The 17,973-nt window shown below is 52.6% G+C and overlaps 1 protein-coding gene across 5 annotated transcripts in view; it reads left to right on the forward strand.

Moving 5' to 3' along the window:
- The window catches only part of LOC142578290 (protein spitz-like), a 179,763-nt gene that overhangs the window by 114,745 nt on the left and 47,045 nt on the right, over positions 1–17,973 (forward strand). Inside the window, exon 1 of one of the 5 annotated variants that reach the window (XM_075687695.1) lies at positions 1,101–1,875. The exons of 3 other annotated variants lie outside the window; for them this stretch is intronic. In XM_075687695.1, the coding sequence (XP_075543810.1) occupies positions 1,632–1,875 (244 nt within the window). In that variant the 5' untranslated portion in view covers positions 1,101–1,631. Of the gene's footprint in view, positions 1–1,100; positions 1,876–17,973 lie in introns of those variants that run through there. One more of the 5 variants, XM_075687689.1, reaches the window with a different exon arrangement.

A 17,973-nucleotide genomic window follows, 5' to 3' on the forward strand; every position in this document is an offset into this window, starting at 1 on the left:
GAGGAGACGAATGGCCGAGCGAAAGAGGAAGTGAACAGTTTGCTCGCGGAGAGAAAACGACCGTGACGTAAAACGTCGGGTGGCCAAACAGACCGTCAAAATGGACCGCGAAAGAAGCTAGCGTCGGTACGCATCTTTCAAGCGCGGTTCCCGAGTTGGGAGCGAGGTTTTCGTAACGGAAGGTCGCGTGCGCGGGGGAAACGGCGCCTGCGGGAGGGGCTGGTCGGAAGAAAGTTACGGACTTCGAGTCGAAGGTGTAGGGGACGGTACAACGGGACCTGTGGGGGAGAAAGCGTGAGTGTGGGGGAGGCGGGAGCTGTTGAGGTTAAGAGTGTTGAGTATTCGGATATCGCGTGCCACGCGCCCGGCACACGCACATTCGGACGCATCTGCTCGGCGGTACCACTCGCGTCGGCGCGGGCAAGGAGGATTTCGGGCTCCTTTTTTGGAGCTCTTTATTTGCTCCCGAGGAAAGCTGCCCTGGGCAGGGAGTATAAAAATACTCTCTCGGACCAATTAGGTGCACATGCTTGACCCCCCTCTGTAGACAGCCCCGCCTTTCCCCCGCACATGCAAACGCGCACTATCCATCTGCCTTCGTGGCTGCGTCTTGTGCCGTTTCTGCATTCTTTCTTCCCTGTTTGGTGGAGCCTAGAGGGGAGGGATGTGCTGCCGCCGTTTTGCGCTCTTCTGTTGCCTTCCTTTTGCCGTCGTCTGCCACCGTTTTCTCGCGTGTTGTTGTATGTTTAGGTGTGCGGTTTCTTCTTTTTCTGTTGAATTTTTGTAAGCGCTTGACGTTTTTGATTTGCGCTGTCGGTTCCTTCTCGGGTCCCCCGACCCCTCGTCGTCGTCGCTTTTCTTCGTGCGCTGGGCGGGGAGAGCGGCGGGCACGCGCTTTGCCCGCCGCCAGCTGGCGTTGCGCCGCCGCACGCGCCTGCTCGCGCGCGCACGTCTGCGCACGTGCCTTGCTTCTGCGCATGCGTCACATGGCATCTCCTTCCCCGCGTCTTTGTGGCCTTTTACATCTTTCTCCTTCCGTTTTCCTCCCTCCTCGCGCGAAGGCCCCTTTCTTTCGTCCCCCTCCTCACCTTGCAAATCCCGCTGTTCGTTCGCCGGCCGGACGCGGCTGCTGCTTTGCCAGCGAAGCACATCAGTCGGTCGCGAACCCCGGCGGCGTCGCGTTGTGTGTCTGCGTCGTCCGTTGCCTACTCCCCGGTCCCTGCGTGCGTGAAACCGCCTCGACGTAGGTCTCGTAATAGGTTGCGCGGCCACTGTGGATTTTTCGTATTTTGTCTGCGCCCTGCGTCCTCCTGCCCGTCGGAATCCCGTGCACAGTGGCGACGGCATGTTGCCCGTGACTGCGGCGTTCGCTCGTCGCCGTCGGAGGCGCCCGGACGGTGTGCTCGTGCAGTTCAGCGTCGTGCCGCCGCTGTCTGCTGTCGGATGCCGTGCTACCATCTTCGAACAACGTCACTACTGCGGTCCGATGGATTTCCGAGCGCGTGCACCGAGGAACTCTACCGATGCCGTCACGTTGTGTTAACGGCGCACGGTAGTAGTAGCTAGCTTTTTTAGGAGTGTTCCCATTTGCGCCGGGCCCCGCATATCGGAGAAGGAGCTTGCGCCGCGCAATGATGACGACAATGGTGGATGCGACGACTTTGCTGACGGTGCCGACTTGTCGGTGCCTGCGCGAATCGACCACGACGTCGACGACGTTACTAGCGTCGACGACTACGACCTCCACCGGTGACGGCGCCGCGACGTCGTCTTCGCGGCGTACCACCGTTTGCGCCTGCCGGTGTTGCTGCTGCGAATCGCCGGACTGCTGTTGCTGTTCCAGCTTCATGGTGCTCGAACCGACGCGGCAAATCGGTATGATGTATGCTTCGCCCTCCGTGCGTTTGCTAAGGCCTTGCGATCCGGGCGTCGCTCGGCGTTGCGAGATACCCATGCGCTTACGTCACGGTCCGTGTTCGGTCAATGATGGAAAGCGCCGATTCGATGTTCGCGCACTCGGTGACGTCGACTCGGCGGCTTCCAGTGGCCGTATGTCCCAGAAGGTTTGGCATACGCCAGCAACAATATGCCGTAAGCGTACCTTACATTTTATTTTTGCTGGTGTACAGGCTGATGTCGGGGAAACGCGAATTTTCCGGCATATGTCGGAAGTGTTGACGCGGCGGCGTAATATGCGCTTTTGCGCGCGCATTACGACCATGCCACGAGCTGTTATTGCTGTGTTCATTCAGTTCTTCATATCATGCACTACAGAATATGGCTGCTGGTGTGTATGAATGTCGGGCCAGTCAATTCTTAATCATATAATTGTCATGTTCTACTAGTGATACTGCGGCACATTCGTTTTTCTCACTGAGTGCTGTATCATTTGTCCTATATTTGAGATCTGACAAGCTGCTGCTATTGATGCTTCTAGAGCGCCTACGGTTCACTTCAAGTCAGCGCGATGATACGCACAAGGCGGCGTTGGTTTACGTATACGTAAACACACGCAGTGAAAACTAAACTGGATGTCAAATATGGGGGATTCTGGATAACTCTAAGGGTGGTGCTTTTGGAAAGCTGGGGAAGGTGGTATTGGCATGCGAATGCAGAGCAGGAAGTTTACCCGTGGTGGTGACTAACGACATATAGGGACGTAGCACGCAAATATACTACAAAGACAATTGGGCATATTTTTCTTAGTGTCGGTACATTCATTTAGAGGCAGACACGAATGCGGTAATCCATCAATAATCACTGAAAATGCCGAGAAAGTGTAAACGTCGGCGCAGTGAACGTAATTAAAGCGACGATTTGGCACTGCACGAGAATAGGAGAGAGCTCGAAGTGAGGTGAGGTAAGAATTGTAGCGCCGAATGGCATTAAAAATCTCGCTGAGAACTTGAGACTCGAGTGTGGTGGTGGCACACGCCGCCGACCCGCTTTCAAAGGGGACGCCCACTGACATTTGTCGTGGTAGTAAATCGCTGGCACCCACGTGCCTGTTCTCAGCACATCGTTGCTATCCGTTTGTATTCGTTAGCAACATTTTCATCATAATCGAGCCAGCTAGGAACCTAGAAATGACGAAAAATGAGGTTTTCGAAACATTTCCCCAACGATCGCCCTAGAAGTACTCGCGGTTAACCGTTGTAGAACCCCCCCCCCCCCCCCCCCGCCTTTTCCATTGTGCAGGGCATGTGTGGAGCTTTCGCGAAGTGCATGGTGACCGTCAGTGCGTCTAAAAAATCTCTTTCGTTTGGGTTCCGTCTTAATCCCTGAAAATAAGCAATAATTAAAAAAAAATGACTCGGTTCAGAGCTTGACGAAGCCATTGAAGCGCAAATAAATAACCAGCGCAAGACAGGACACCGTGGGCGGCTACCCGAGCTTATCTGAAGGCATCTTTCAGCTCTGTGACACTTTGGCCTGCTGTTTCCCCCATAAGGAATTTGGTGGATTCAATCCGCGCCGGAAATTCGTCGGAAGCGCGTTCCCTGCATTCGCTGCACAATAATACCGAACAGTCTTGCGCCCTTTGGATACGATGAAAATCGATTGCGTCGTCATTGTTGCCTCATTGGCGCGAGTGCTGCTTCCGTGCGTCCGCGTGGAACGTAATGCGGAGTGGCAAAATGCTTCGTAAGTCTGAAGATACTCATCTCTTTTGTTATTTCATGCGCAATCTCTCTCTCTCCTCCTGGTTGCCCGTAGGTTTTTTTTTTTTTTAAAGCTGAAAGTTATCTACCGTCTCACATTGGCGCCGGCGCAAAGGCTATCGTCGAGGCCTCCCCCCTCCGCGATCAAGCTTGCTGCGAAAGCGGACCCGAAAAAAGCAAAGAGGGGGGAAACAGATCCGGCTTTTAAACACTCCGCCCTGCAAGTTGGGAACCGCCCTGATAATCTGCGAGCGCTGTTTCCTTGCATTCTTTCGACTCGCGGGGGCCGACTTTGTTGCTTTTGGCGTCTTTTCGCGTTCAACGAGCCCGAACGCATGAGCTGCTCCAAATTCCTGCAATACGTCCTGCGAGTGCGGGAGTGAACACCCTCGCGGCTATGATGTTTCTCCCCCCCCCCCCCCTTCCTTTTTTCCGCTTTGGTCCCTCCCACGCGTCGCAAGCCCTTCGCGAGGACTGCGATACCTGGGCTGTATCGGTTTCTGCGCGGTCATTTCGATAACTTGAGAGTTCGTTTCACTTGCGATCGCCACCTTCCTAAGGGGGAGGGGTGTAGCAACGAGCGCTGGTTTTGTCCCCGTAAACACCACGGGTTCAGTGAAATTTATTTTTGTTATTGCTTTATAAGTCTTTTTCACGTCGTTGAGGTGGTGTGCCTCTTTCGACATGTATGTTGCAGACCTCTCGCTTGTGAACGTAAATCCGCCCGTTTGGAACGCGTTCGCTTTTGCATCGTAATATGGGCACACGTCACTGGTTACATGGAGCCACCACCCGGGCGATCTCCAAGATTCTCGACGAGGGCGAGAGTTGCCTGCTCTCCGGCGCAGCCTTAGACCAGTTTTATACAGGGTGTCTTTTTTTCTTTTTCTTTAGCTGCACCAAATTTCTTAAAGATTGCCTATGGCAGATAGCACAGTTCTACCCTTTGATCAAAATCACTCGTTGAAGCGGTCATTACTTTACGAGAAATCAAAATGTTCATTTGAATAATTAAAGTAATTACGCTAATTAGCATCAATTAATTTACGCCACATATTTCAATCTACGAATTTTAGCCGCTCAGTTCGCTCGGCGTATCCACTTGGAACGAATTCTCTCGACAGCACCAGTTCCGAGATATTAATTTTCAAAATGTCCGACGAAATGCATTGGTGTTCCAGTTACTTTCTTAATAAACTGCTGTTTCGTGCGTTGAAGCACAAAAGTATTTGGAACACCAAAACATTTCGTTAGCGTTTATTTCGGTGGTGGCATTGTTTTGCGTGTTGCAGCAGAAGGCAAGTATTCACTCGCTAGGCCTCTGAATAGTGTCTGGTGTTGTACTATATAGTTTGCGACCACTCAGCTTTTTTCCCTTGCACCTCGAAGGAGATCGAGGCAGTTTGTCAGTTTTCTTTGTTGGCATATCGCGGAATCTATAAATGGGCAAAACAGCTCGACAAACAAGTGCTTTCGTTTGCTGACCACACGAAACGCCTTGCACGCCGAGCTGTCTTCCACTGGCGTAGGCGCATAACGACGCTGTCTGTCTGTCCTGCGCTGCTAGTGTTCTGCTGGTGACGTGTATTTAATAAAAGGACACCAGATGTCGACACTAACGCAGTTTACATTATAGCGAGAGTATCTATTATTTACCGACTCGGGGGGGGGGGGGGGGAGTTTGTGGCGGTACTATAGCAGCCTCCATATTGCGTTTGAAGTGCGAATGGATGTTTTACAAGAAGATAACAAAAACAGCCGTTCTTTCTGCGGAACTGCGTTGATTCTAACGCTCATGTTGGAATTTATATGAGGCGGTTAATTAAATATTATGAAACTACGTTATGAAAAATGTTATGCAAATACCAAATCAGGCGGATATTGCATATGGTGAGACGTCTACTCCAGGGATGCCATGAGGTCGAATGCGATGTATGATGCTTCTCGAGGGAAGAATGGCGATGGCAGGTGTATGCAAGAGAGATACGACACATGTCTAACTTTATTTAAGGATTCTAAAGCTAAGGATGGTCTGCAGTTTTCTCATTGACACTTTTGCTCTGAATATAGTATTTGATAAGTTGATTAAGTAAGAATCACTAATTATGTAATTAGGTTAAATACAATATAGTATGGCTTGCTCCACGCGACGGCAAACAAAATTACCTTAGTTCTCTCCAGTCGTGGCACCTGCACATTTTTTTATGAACGGTTTGGCACAAGTTACGTGGGACACATGGTATACCCGCCGAGATGCCGACTGACCCAGCAGCAGACAGGCAGCCGTCGTGTGATATTAAAAGGTGGTATTTAAAGGCTGTCAATAACAAAATGTAGACAGCTGCCAGCCTTGCAGCCTTGGTACGCTTCCTTTAATAGTATATGCTGCTAATTCTTAACCAGTTATGCAAAAGCGAAATTCCGTTGCAGTTGACCTTTAATATTCCTCTTTGGTGTACATTTAATTGGGAAGAGGCTACCACTTTCATACGAACCTCATACTTCCACAACCGCCGTCGTTTTTGTGAATTCTAGAGCCTCACCACGGTGTTGCGAGGAATTCGTAAAGCAAGAAAGCGAATTGAACGATCGTCTGCATTGCACCCAATGGCAGCCAATACAGAGCCTCTGCACTGCCAATTTGACAGCTGTAGCGGCACCGGGAGAAGCGCCAGCTCTTCGTTAGTCGACCTTTGGTGTTATCCCGTCTTGAACTGGGCGTTCGTAGACATTGTACTCGTGAGAAAAATAGGGAAGTTTACGACTGCGACATGACTGGCGGGATCTCATGAACGTGCAGCGATAAATCGAGACTTAATTCTCCGCGCTTGTAGTTTATTACCCTCCGTGGTTGCACAAAGGGTGTTGTGCCGTGCTATGGCGTACTGTGCGTGCACGTCGAAATTAATCCGGAGCATGCCCAAACACGTGAGTTGCCCACATAGCTCGCGAGTTGCTTTGAGACGTTGAACCCCGTAATTTCAGTCTTGGAGTCTATTCATGGTTTTCTGCGCCGAAGTGTTGAAAGTGTGACTTGTCCTTCTGCTGCGTTTGTTATCGGTAAGCGGCTACGTAGGTCACCTTGGCTCAACAGGCTCCAGCCAGTGCTGTTTCTTTATAGAATATGTTGTGCTTGCATTGGGCCGTGGTTGCCATGGGCAGCCCGTGCTTACCATGGGTAGCCCGTACTCTGTTTTCATGAAGCAGTCAACTGTTTGAAGAAGTGTCGCGGTCCGGATTGTATTGCATTGACTGCGGTCTCCGCGAGCTGTCGCAGCTGGAACAGAGAGAGAGGAGATAAACTTGCGGCGCGCACTATGGTCCAATGTGCGGCGAGTCCAACATTGAGGTTCGTGGAGGGTCTTCTAAGGGCACGCCAGGAAACGCGGTGGCTAGGCCCCTCCTCCCAAGGCCGAGCTACGGACAGTTGCGTCGATGAGAGACGCGTTTAATTCTCTGCGGGCGGACTAGCGTCCGCAATGTTTGCGTCAGCGGGATCTTTTCCAGGCATGTTTACTTGGCGTTTTACTGGCAGCCACCTGCCAAAAGCGGCGTTCATGCGCTGGGAATACCATGCCGCCGTATAAGTGTTGTTGGCACACGCGGCGCGGAATGATAAGCCGAGCTTGTTCTCGAGTTCTTTCGCGCTGCGTTTGCTTCCGAGTCGCAGTTCGCTGCGGATTGGCGGACGCTTTCTTTTTCGCCCTTCTCCTTCGCTTAGCGGCTCGTCCCGAGCTGGCAGGAGCGGCGGTGGGCGCGCGACGTCTCTTTCAGAGAAACGGCGGCCCTCTTCGACTGCTACAGTGTGCCCAGCTTTTTGGCAGCCTCCGGCTTGGGCGAGGTCGCGCGGAGTGCGGACGGCAGAAAGGGAGCAACGCAAGCGTGTTGCGGCAAGGGGGGGTTGTGGAGCAAACGATTGCTGAACCTCGCGTGCCATGGGTTCCTCTCTCGTCGTCTTTTTCCCCTCATATGCTTTCTTTTCTTTTTGTTTACCGAGTAGTCGGTGTGGCGGCGCTGCGCGTTGTGTGTTGTTGCTGTGCCTGGCGGCGCGCGGTCGTTGGCTCCTCTTTCGGCGGGTGACGTATGGGCGTTCCGCTCCAGTGGTGGCTTCCGGGCGCCCCTTCACCGCTGCCGCTGTCCACCCCCGTCGCTGGTGGCCCTCCGTTGCTGCTGCTGCCCGTGGGTCGACGACAGAGGCACGAGAGGGTGAAGAGTCCGCTGCCGACGATTGTTCTTGGGCGACGCGAGCCCCCGGCTCTTGTTCGCACTACTGCCGGCAATGTGACATTAGCCGCCGAGATTTCGGGCGTTAAGAGAAGGATGGAGAGAGACCACCAGGGGGCCGCGACCGTCCGTTCCGAGTAACCACCAGGCGACAAGCGTGCTCCCTTTCCTCTCAATAAGTGAACCTGTTGCGCGGCCTCACCCGAACTAGAGCCACGTGCAGCAACTCTTGCGGCCGGCTGGGTTAGGGCAGTGTGCGTTTCTCGTACGATCAGGTCGTATCCGCATTCATTTATAGTGCCACTTACTAGTTAAAGGGCCCCTGAAACGGTTCGGACAAATTTTGTAGACGCTTAGGGCACAGCTTAAGTAGAACATTCGCACCACAATTTAAGTGAAGCGTTGCGTATTAATGGAGCTACAAGCAATTAGAAGTTACCCTCCTCCCTAGCCATGCTTTTCCTCCTCAACTCGTTCTCCGAGCGAGCGGGGCTAAGCTCCACCTTCACTGGTTCAGCGTCACGATGCAACGTCACATCGTCCACTTCCGGTTGTTTTGGAGCCCGCCCCCGCCCGCGCGAGACCTCTCCGCTAGCCGCTTGGCCGTCGACTCCAAGCGAGAGCTACCGAAGCAGCGTGCGGTGCCAGCATTCTGTCGTAGCGCCGAACGTGTGTGGTATTCCGGTAACCACAGGCAAGCTGGTCATTTCGGCAAATGACCGGAGGCATAAACTCAAGCTGATGAAGGAACTTTAGCGTAGACGTACGTGAGCGGCCTGATCTGTCTGCACGGTCCAGACACTTATTGGCGCAGCGCTTAACCAGCCAAACAAAGCGCTAATATTGCTCTAACTAAGTGTAAAACATTTTAAACACTTATAAAAACAACGTGTTGATGATTACACTCCTACGAATAATACACGCCAGCAGCCAAAGAAGAATACACTTCGTTGCTGCTACTGTGTATGGTTGAACTCTGCGCCACCAGGTGGCTGCACCGTGCAGTCCATTCACGTTTGGCCTTCTGCTCATCTCATGGCTCATCCCGTTACGGCACAGTCAAGCGGCCAGACCCTGTTCCCTTGCGCTTGCGTTTGCCCAAATACCGGACTCGCGATTCGCTATTGCGTTAGTAATCTTCCGGTGTAAAGTGACGGCTACAAACGCGCAAATCCTGGCGCCGATCGGATAGCGGCAGTCCGATGCGCAGCAGCCAGTTCGCTCGTATGCTGCCTTGCAGAGGGACACGATGTCGCAGCTTGACATATTGCCAGTCGCTACGTTTGTAGTCCACAACACAACAAAGTCGAACCATAGCGCTCGCGAAAAGACAGACCGACACTGACGGCGCAGCTCTCGTCAAAATGGAGTACGTTGTAACACAAGCAGACGACACTTGCTGTGTGCCGGAAGTGCTTAATTGTACTGAAAAATTGTTCTTGTGCATTCTATTCATGTTACTTTCTTTTTATAAAAACAAATGAAATAACATTCCAACTATTACGAAGGTCCTTTGTTTACCATAAAGTTGGAAAAATTATCGATCACGCGCCCTGGTCAGCCAATCGGATAGCTCGCCCCATTGACGTAATATGGGCGATTTCCATAATATGGGTAGGGGCGGCTTAAAATTCCGCCGAGCAGTGTGCTGCGATCGGCAGCGATGTGCATCTTTAAAACCTTATAATTAATTACACGCTTTACGCAGAGCACTTAGATGTGTCAATTAATGATCAGAAGGGCCTGCTCTAACGACTCAGTACGTTTGTAGAAAATCGTCAAAAGCATTTCAGGGTCCCTTTAATGGGCAGAACCACACTGACAGCGCTTTAGTGTAAGTGCTGGGGTCACAACTTGCGAGCTCATTGTTTATACATCGTTTTTCAAAGCGAACTGCAGTGCCGTGAAAGCTGATACAGACTTGTCGAAAGAAAAGGGGACAATAGAAGTCGCAACTTTTTCCGTTCTTCGAGCGAGCGGAGCGGTCTGGCGAAGGCAAGTCGGGAAGAGTACCTGTACATGGGGAAATTCCTTTCCCACCAGTGTGGGGCCCACGCGCCTTTTCTTTCCACTGGTCTATATATAAAGCACCGGTAGGTGGGTTTCTCGCCGGAAAACACGGTACGTGTGGCCCCCTACGATCCGGTGCCGCCGGGCCTGCATGTGTTCGGCCGCTGCGACTGGCGCGCCTTTCGTAAACGCACCGGAGTACCTTTTAGCGTCCGCGCAGTCTGTCCCCGTATGTGCTTTTCCGGTGCGGTTTCATAGCTCGTCTCATTGTCCGCTCCCCCTCGCCCACTCTTTCTTTTTTTATCTCCGGCTGTTAGCTTTACACTCGTGGTAATTTTCGCGGCATCTTCAGGGTAAACCATTTTAATAGGAACACTGAACAGATGCAGCCGTTACATTTGAATAGAACCTGGCTGCAGCTGGCGGTTCATAATCACACAATCTAAGCAATCACTTGCGACAAACATTCCTATATTGAGACCCGCCGCGCTGACTTAGTGGCCATGGCGTTGCGCATCTGAGCACGAGGTCGCGGATTCGATCTCGGCCCCGGCGGCCGGTTTCTGAAGGAGGCGGAATGCGCAAACGTGCGTGTACCGATGAATAGGCTTCCCTCACAACTCACTGTGCTCTTTCGAGGCCCTGACGCCACCTTCCTCTGAATGCAATTTTAATTCGTATTGTGAACGCATTTTCAGATTTGCTTTCTATGACGCATTTAAGGCGTACTTATCAGCAGGAGAGTACAGAAGCCGAAGAGTTCTCGAGGTCGTTCTTTTCGAAATGATTGTAGCGTGATCATGCTGCTCCTTTGAGCTAGCGCCACGGCGATACGGTGCTCCGTCACCCTTCTTCGGGGGCGTTTGACGCGCGCGTTTCGCGAAATGCAGTTGATGGAAGCCATCTTTCGCAGCTCATATCTTACGCAAACCTTTATAAGAGTGGAATGGCGTTGTAAAATGTCAAGTCAGCCGCTCTTTGATTTAGGCTTGCCATTTTCGGGCTGCAGTGTTTTCGCTAAACGAGCGCACAGATATTGGTTCAGGAGTGTCTTGATCTATACAAAAAAAAAAAAAGTGACCGTTAACGGACGAAAGAAGAAAAAGAAAACTTGTACCAGTCTTGTTAAGACGTCATAAAAAGCCGTTCACCGACACAACGCGCGCCAGGAGTAAGTATTACGTCACCTGTGGACTGCTCTTGTGCTTTTCTATACGTATGTGTGCAAGTGTTAAGTTGCCGAAACACCTCCAGCTAATTATGATCGCTGCACTCGGCTACGCGACGTGTGCAGCTGTCGATTAAACCCCAGCTGCGAAATGAAATGCGACGTGCATGCTATGCTATATGAAAATAGTTTATTCCTTTCTTTCTTTTTTTTTTTCTGTCTTTTCTCTTTTCTTTACATCCTGCAGTTTTAAGTGTCGAAACGACGACACGATTATGAGGCTCGCCGTAGTGAGACTCCGGATTAATTTCGGCCGCCTGGGGTTCTTTAACGTGCACCCAATGCACGGTACACGGGCGTTCTTTCATTACCACTCCTTCTCCCCCTCCCCTACCGCCTCTTCATCGAAATGCGGCCGCCGCGGCTGGGAATCGATCCCGCGCCTTCGGGTCTAGCAGCTCAACGCGAAAAAAAAGAAAAGGGGGGAAGGAAGGAAGGAAGACAGAAAAAAGTTCTACTACCCGGCGTAGGGCGAGCGCGCAGTGTGCGCTTATTTTGACCCTTCTCGCTTATATTTCGCGTCTCACCGACGGCCGCGTTTGCCCAGTTTTTCCTCGTTTCCATAATTACTTCGTTTAGCGCAAAACAACGGACACAAGAAAGACGACAGGACAAGACGTCAACTAGCCCGCCAACGCATTGTGCTGAATTATCTGTCCTCGTTTCGTTTGCTCCGATATGCCGCTTCTGCACCAAAGTCGCGCCGGGAAGCATGAATTCACGAGCTGGCGCATGTGTCCGACAGACCTGCTGTCATCGATCGCGCTCTTTATTTGTGGGCGACGCATCCTCTGCGACGCTCCGTTGTGGGTATGCGCCGAAAGCGCGCCGCGGCCACCTGCGCGCTTGGCTCGCGCTCGGTTGCGTGTACGGGCATGCATCTGTGGGAGGCCTTTTGTCCAACCCTGGCAACGGCGCCGAGTTCTTTCTGCTGCTGAGCGAGGCCGTCCAAAGGCGTGCGGGGGGAGGGAGGGAGAGAGAACGGCGTCGGCGCGGGTGGGACGTGCGCGCACCAAAACTGCAAACTGTTCCCGTGGTCGCGGGCTCGGTTCCTGAACCTGGTGGCGGTTGTTGTTCTTTCTCTCTCTCTCTCTCTCTCTCTCTCTCTCTTGTTTGAGGGGCCGCGTTGTGCTCGTTCGTTGGTAAATGTGTGCCCCATACACTCTTCGGCAAAGTTACACCCTTTGGGGTCTATCTCTGCCACACAATAATCGTCATCTGCCTTGCTTGCGTTTCCTTTTTGGAAAACGCCGCACCCGCTACTTTCCTGTCGGAAATGCTATGTCATGCTGATAACACGCATGCCGTTCGTTACTGGAAAGTACGGAGCTCGCCGCGTTTAATAAAGGAAACGCGGACAATACAGATGACGATTATCCTTGTGTGGCAAAGGGTGCAATTTTGTTTGAGTGTACGGTGAACCCGTTCGAGATGCTTGCGGGTCTTACCGTACTTCGTCTGTGCCGCAGTATGCCTTGTCCTTCGATGTCTCAGGGATTCTCGTGGCGATTCTCTTTATTATTATTATTATTATTATTATTATTATTATTATTATTATTATTATTATTATTATTATTACCGTTTCTGAGTGTCAACTTTGAATGCCTTTGCATACTACCTTATGTGTTCGGTGCACCCAGGTCTATCTCGGAAGTCAGCAGCGGGCCACTTGAATTCAGCGCGCTGCTAGATTTCGCTCGCGCCCTGAAGTGGCTGTCTCGGCTTTCTGCTGCCCTCTGGAAGCTCTCGTCTCGAGCGGCTTTGCAACTCCGCCAGCACCGCGCCACACGTGCCAGTGCCGCCGCGGTCGCATGGGAACATTCGCTCCGCAAGGGCTCTCGGGCATTTGTGTCCCGAGAGATGGCGCCGAGGTTATCTGCTACATTTACCACTACAGGGACGCGCGCGCACGACAGTGAAGATTCCCCGCGTGCGCCTAATTGATAACTTCTGCCCGCTGGCGTCGTGGGAGTTCGCGGTCCATTGTGGTCGCCCACTGCGGGTGGTCGCTGGCGCCCTGTTGTCTTCGCACCCACGCGCGCGGCTGGGTGTTCTGTCATAATGGTAACGTGGACGTGTGGCGGAGCATGCGCATGGGAGCGTCATCTCGCAGTGCGGTGCACTTAACCAAAGTGCGCAGATCTTTTTTTTTTTTTATTGAACTGAGGGTGGGGGGGTCGCCGTGTTCCACTTATCTCCTGCCGTGGAACGTGTCGGAAGCGGCAGAGAAAATTTGTGCAACGTAAAAAAGCGTTTCGAGCGCATTTATGTGAGTGATTGTACGAGCATCGCAAGATGTCGCCACCAGCTCGACTGACTGCTTGCCGGCTGGTGCTGTATGGTATTCGGGTGCACGTCTGCGCTGTTACGCTTGCACTACTAGCTAGCCGCGGTAGCTTAGCGGCCACGACGTTGCGCTGCTGAGCTTGAGGTCGGCGGTTCGATCTCGGCCACATTTCGACGGAGGCGAAATGCAGAAATGCTCGTTACTTAGATTTAGGGCCACGTAAAAAAAAAAAAAAGACAAACAGATGGTCAAACTTAAACCGTATACGGTTCAATTTTGACTATAGTCCTCCGCTGCGGAATGCCTCGTAGTCATATCATGGTTTTGGCACGACCCCACAATTTCAATTTTTCATACACGGTGCTGTGGTTGTCGTCACCTGCTTTCACGCTCATCGGCGGCCCGGCCAGATGGCGCGCGACTGTGTCTGAGGTCTTGTGTTGCTGCGCTGGCGACGGATTAAGCTAAGATTATACTAGAAAGCCGTGGGGCCCCTTGCCTTTGCAGGCGGCTTGCGATATAGCCTAGAAACAGGTGGGTTTAATGTGCGGCACGCGGTGCAGGCGTTCTGTTCGGAACAGAATATTTGAACGGACAAACGCGTCGATGAGCCTTCACAGAGAAGTGGCCAGGGCACACATCGAACAGGTGGTCCTCTGTTCTATGGGCAAGCACCCCTTTCTGATATTGATTCTATAAGCGAAGAAATGCCTTTGACCACGTTAAAGAAAAAAAAAGTTTTCGGCAACGCCCCGCCAAGAAAGCTCCTGCTAGATTTTATTATTTCCTTATTTATTTATTATTTACTCTTAACGAACCCAAATGGGGCATTACATGGTGTTTTATTGGTTAGTATGTTGCAGGCGGCGATTTGGCGACACGCCGTTTGAATAAGGCAGAAACACGGGACTGTGAGCAGAACTGGGTCGCTCCATTTTCTGATGTTTTCGTTGTGACAGGACGAAGCTCCCTCAGCTTAGCTCTGCATTAGCGTGACTGCCTTCCTGCTGTTTACAGCGCAAAATGTAGACGAGAGACGAGACAAGAAGACACCACAAGCGCTGCCTCTCGTCTACATTTTGCGCTGTTAACAGCAGGATGGAAAACCAACAAGCCCGAGCTGCTATTCTAGTGACTGCCTTGTAGTTCGCTCGATGACCATGCAGACAGACAGTCTCGACTGGGACAATTTGCGCGTAGGCTTCGAATTATCAACGTGCTCCCTCCTTCGGCTTTCGCGTCTTCTGTGAAAGTTGCGGCTTGGCAGGCATGCTGTAGTGATCAGGCCTGTCGCGCTCAGCTGTCGGCGCCGGTGTGGCGTTCACTCGTCTTTGCTCAGCTATCTCGAGGTGAAAAACAAAATCGTATGGTGCTGTGAGATTCGGTTGTGCCGAAAGGTCCGAAGAATTTCGACCAGGCGATTTCAAGTTGCTTAGCCGGTTAGCGCTAAACAATACACGATGCTAATATGCAGGCCTGTGGCGCTCGCTGTCTTATAGTCGTGCCGTTCCTTTCCAAGTTTCCGTGAACGTCTTCCCTCCAACTTCAGTATAACATCGGCGCGTGTGTGTTTTCATCTAAGGTTTTCATTTGGCTTGGAACGCCCGCGGTTCTCTGGTTTTGGGCGGTTCGATCGTGAGGCGTCCGTTCCGACCCGCTTATTTGTTTCCTGCAAGTCGTAGCGGCATCCTAGCGTCAGAGAGTCCGTGGCGAAGGGCGCGTGATCGGGAAAAGTGGCCGGCGCGTGGTGGACGGTCGTCTCCCTTGCCAAACTCGAATGGAGAGGAGCGTTGCGGCCGCGGCGTCAAACGACTTTCGCGCCTTTTGATCGTCACGCGCGTTGCTGACTCCAGCGCGGCGCACAATGGTTTGCTCTAGAAAGAAATATCTTATATCTCTTTGGTGTTGCGCCGCCTTTGCTCAAATCTGATTCTTGTCGCGTTCTTGGCTTTCTTTTCCTTCAATTTTTCGGCGTTCGCACGGCCTGTACTCGTTTTTCGTGGCTTTCTGGCCCTGGCTATGGCCGCACTTTGTCCTGCTGCGTGCCTTTCTCTCCCTCTTTCGTGTGCGTCCTAGCCCGGTTTTAGACGGGAAAAAATCTCCTCGTCCGCGTAAGCCGCCAAATAGTGTGGAGTACGCACAGAATGGCAGTGGTGGTTTGATGTGTACTAATACCGGCCCATCCAGTTTTATTTCGTATCAAGTAAGCGATTGCCTGACGATGAAGACGCTTTTACTTTTTTTTTGTCTGGCTTTTATATAATGTACTCAGCTTTCCCTATGAGTGTATTGACAGGTGGAAGCGATGAGGCCGTCAACTCGTGCACAGAAGCGCGGAACCTTTTTGCATCAGCCTGGGCAGCGCCCGGTGCTGCGCTTGCCGGGTGTCAGACGAGCGCGCCTCGAGAAGACCGTTTTCCGGGCATCAACCCTGTCTCGAGCGTCGTGTCTGGACCTGCACTGGTGCCGCCGCGGTCTGGGCGCGGGAGAGCGGGCGCAGAAGGGGAGGGATCGTCGGGGCGTGCTCTCGCCGAGCAGCGTCGCGGTGTTCACGTGCCGCCGCTCTGGGCGGCCGCGGCTGCGCACGCCGCGGTCCCTTGCCGACGCGAGGGAGCGGCGGCCCGCGGTGTGGGCGGTTTTCCCACGGTCGGCGGCGGCGACCCGGTCCCTCTCCGGCGGCCGTCCCGGAACAGGCACGGGTCCCCCCCCACTCTCTCAATGCTGGTCGGCTTCTCCTCTGCTCGCGGTCACTTTTGGCAAACGAGGCCCCACCGCGGCTGTCTCTCTTCTCTGTCCGCGCTCGTTGGACGGACGGACAGGCCTCCCGGCGCAGGAGCTTTGATTGGGGGTGGCCGCTCTGCGGAGTTGCAGTGCGATTGGGGCAGAGCCGGGACGCGCGCGTCAATCTGGCGCCTCGTGCCGCGCTGCTGCCGGGCGTGTCTAATTGCGATAGCGCAGTCGTTTTCCTCTTTCCCGACGCTGATACACACCCGGTGACCCCAGGTTCGTTCTCATTTTTGCCAGAGAAGGAGAGACGACTCGCGGTCAGCGCGCTCTCTACGGGCCGCACCGCCTCTCCTCCGCGGCGCCATGAGTCAGCGGGCGCTCAGCTGACTGACGCTGCTGCTCATGGGGTCGAGCGCGTGCGAGAGAAGCCCAAGATCCCACGCAGCGGCGGCAGCCCCCGTCGCGAAGCGCTGAACGCCGCCGCAAGTCGTCTCGTCGGCGAAGCGAAAACCGCTGCCGACCGCACAGGTTCGACGACCCGTCGTCGCTGTGCTGCAGGGTTTCCGCACTGTCTCCGGGCCCGGAACGCTTTGGCTAACGTCAGCGCTGCGCGCGCCTTTTCTCTGGGTTGCTCTCTCGTATGATCGTCGGTGTACACGTTGCGCCAATATCAAAGAGGCCACCAGATTTTCCATTCTAAGCCGGTCATTCGTATTCTTCGTGCGCCAAAATGATAATTTAAAAAAGAACTATGTAGGAAATAACAGTATTCTGAATGATACATTTGCAGGAATCCAAGTTTGAACACAGATTAATCGTTCCCTATCGTATTGCCACAGTGTGTACATTCTACGGATTTCTCACTTCCTTTTTATTTAAGGAAACTTTTGGCCCTGTTTGACACTGTTTTTTTTATCTGGAGCTCGTTACGGCCTTGAGCTGCAGCCATGACTTTTGCGCGTGATGCCTCGCGCCTTCACGGACGCTGTCAAGTGCGGTGCACATGACGCGCAGGGGGTGAGAGCACGTGCGTCTTTGAGGCCATGTCTCGCAGTCATAGAATTCGTTGGGGGGCTTTGTTTCATCCCGCGCTCGTGTTGCATTGTCTTTTCACGTGTTGTTTTCTGGTCGAAATTTATGCGATTGCACCCAGTAGCGTCATGCGAGCGCTGGCAGTTGCAAATCGGTGCTTCCGTAGAATGTCTAATACATTTTGAAGCGCTCACGTCCGACTTCCGCCTTCCTGCGACAAACTTCAGCGGCAAAAAAATATCGTGCGCTTGAGGAATGTACCGTGTGCCCCAGCTAACGTTAGCCAAGCTGTTCAATGAAAAATAAGAAGAAAAAAAGGAGATTTAAATAACACGGTGCAAGTTACAATTATAAGGCCTGCGTTGTTCGGCCGCCAGCGTTCTGACAACCGAACTAGCATCATCGAAATCATATCTAGCACCGTGTTTGTTTAATCTTCTTTTTTTTTTTTTTTCGTTGAACAGCTTGGCTAACGTTAGCTGGGACGCCCTATAGTATATACACCAGATAAATCGTGCTGTCCGTCTTTCACATGACGCATTATTTGTGCACCGCCCTACTCGGCCGACAGGGGGCCGATATTGTACCTTTTCGCTCCTATGGCTGTAGCTCTAAAACGCCTCCTCTGTTCTATTAGTGCTTTGGAGCAATCCAACCTTAATTGGGGGGAGGGGGTTGCGAGAAGTTGTGTTTACAGCCTACTGGAATGGAAGGGGTGGCGACGCAAACCTTTACTGTGGAGGGGGGGGGGGAGGGTTGGAGGCGGGGAGGCTTCGGACAGGTTGTTTAATTTATTTGTATTC

This window comes from Dermacentor variabilis, chromosome 1, assembly GCF_050947875.1.
Source record: "Dermacentor variabilis isolate Ectoservices chromosome 1, ASM5094787v1, whole genome shotgun sequence".
NCBI classification, from domain to species: domain Eukaryota; kingdom Metazoa; phylum Arthropoda; class Arachnida; order Ixodida; family Ixodidae; genus Dermacentor; species Dermacentor variabilis.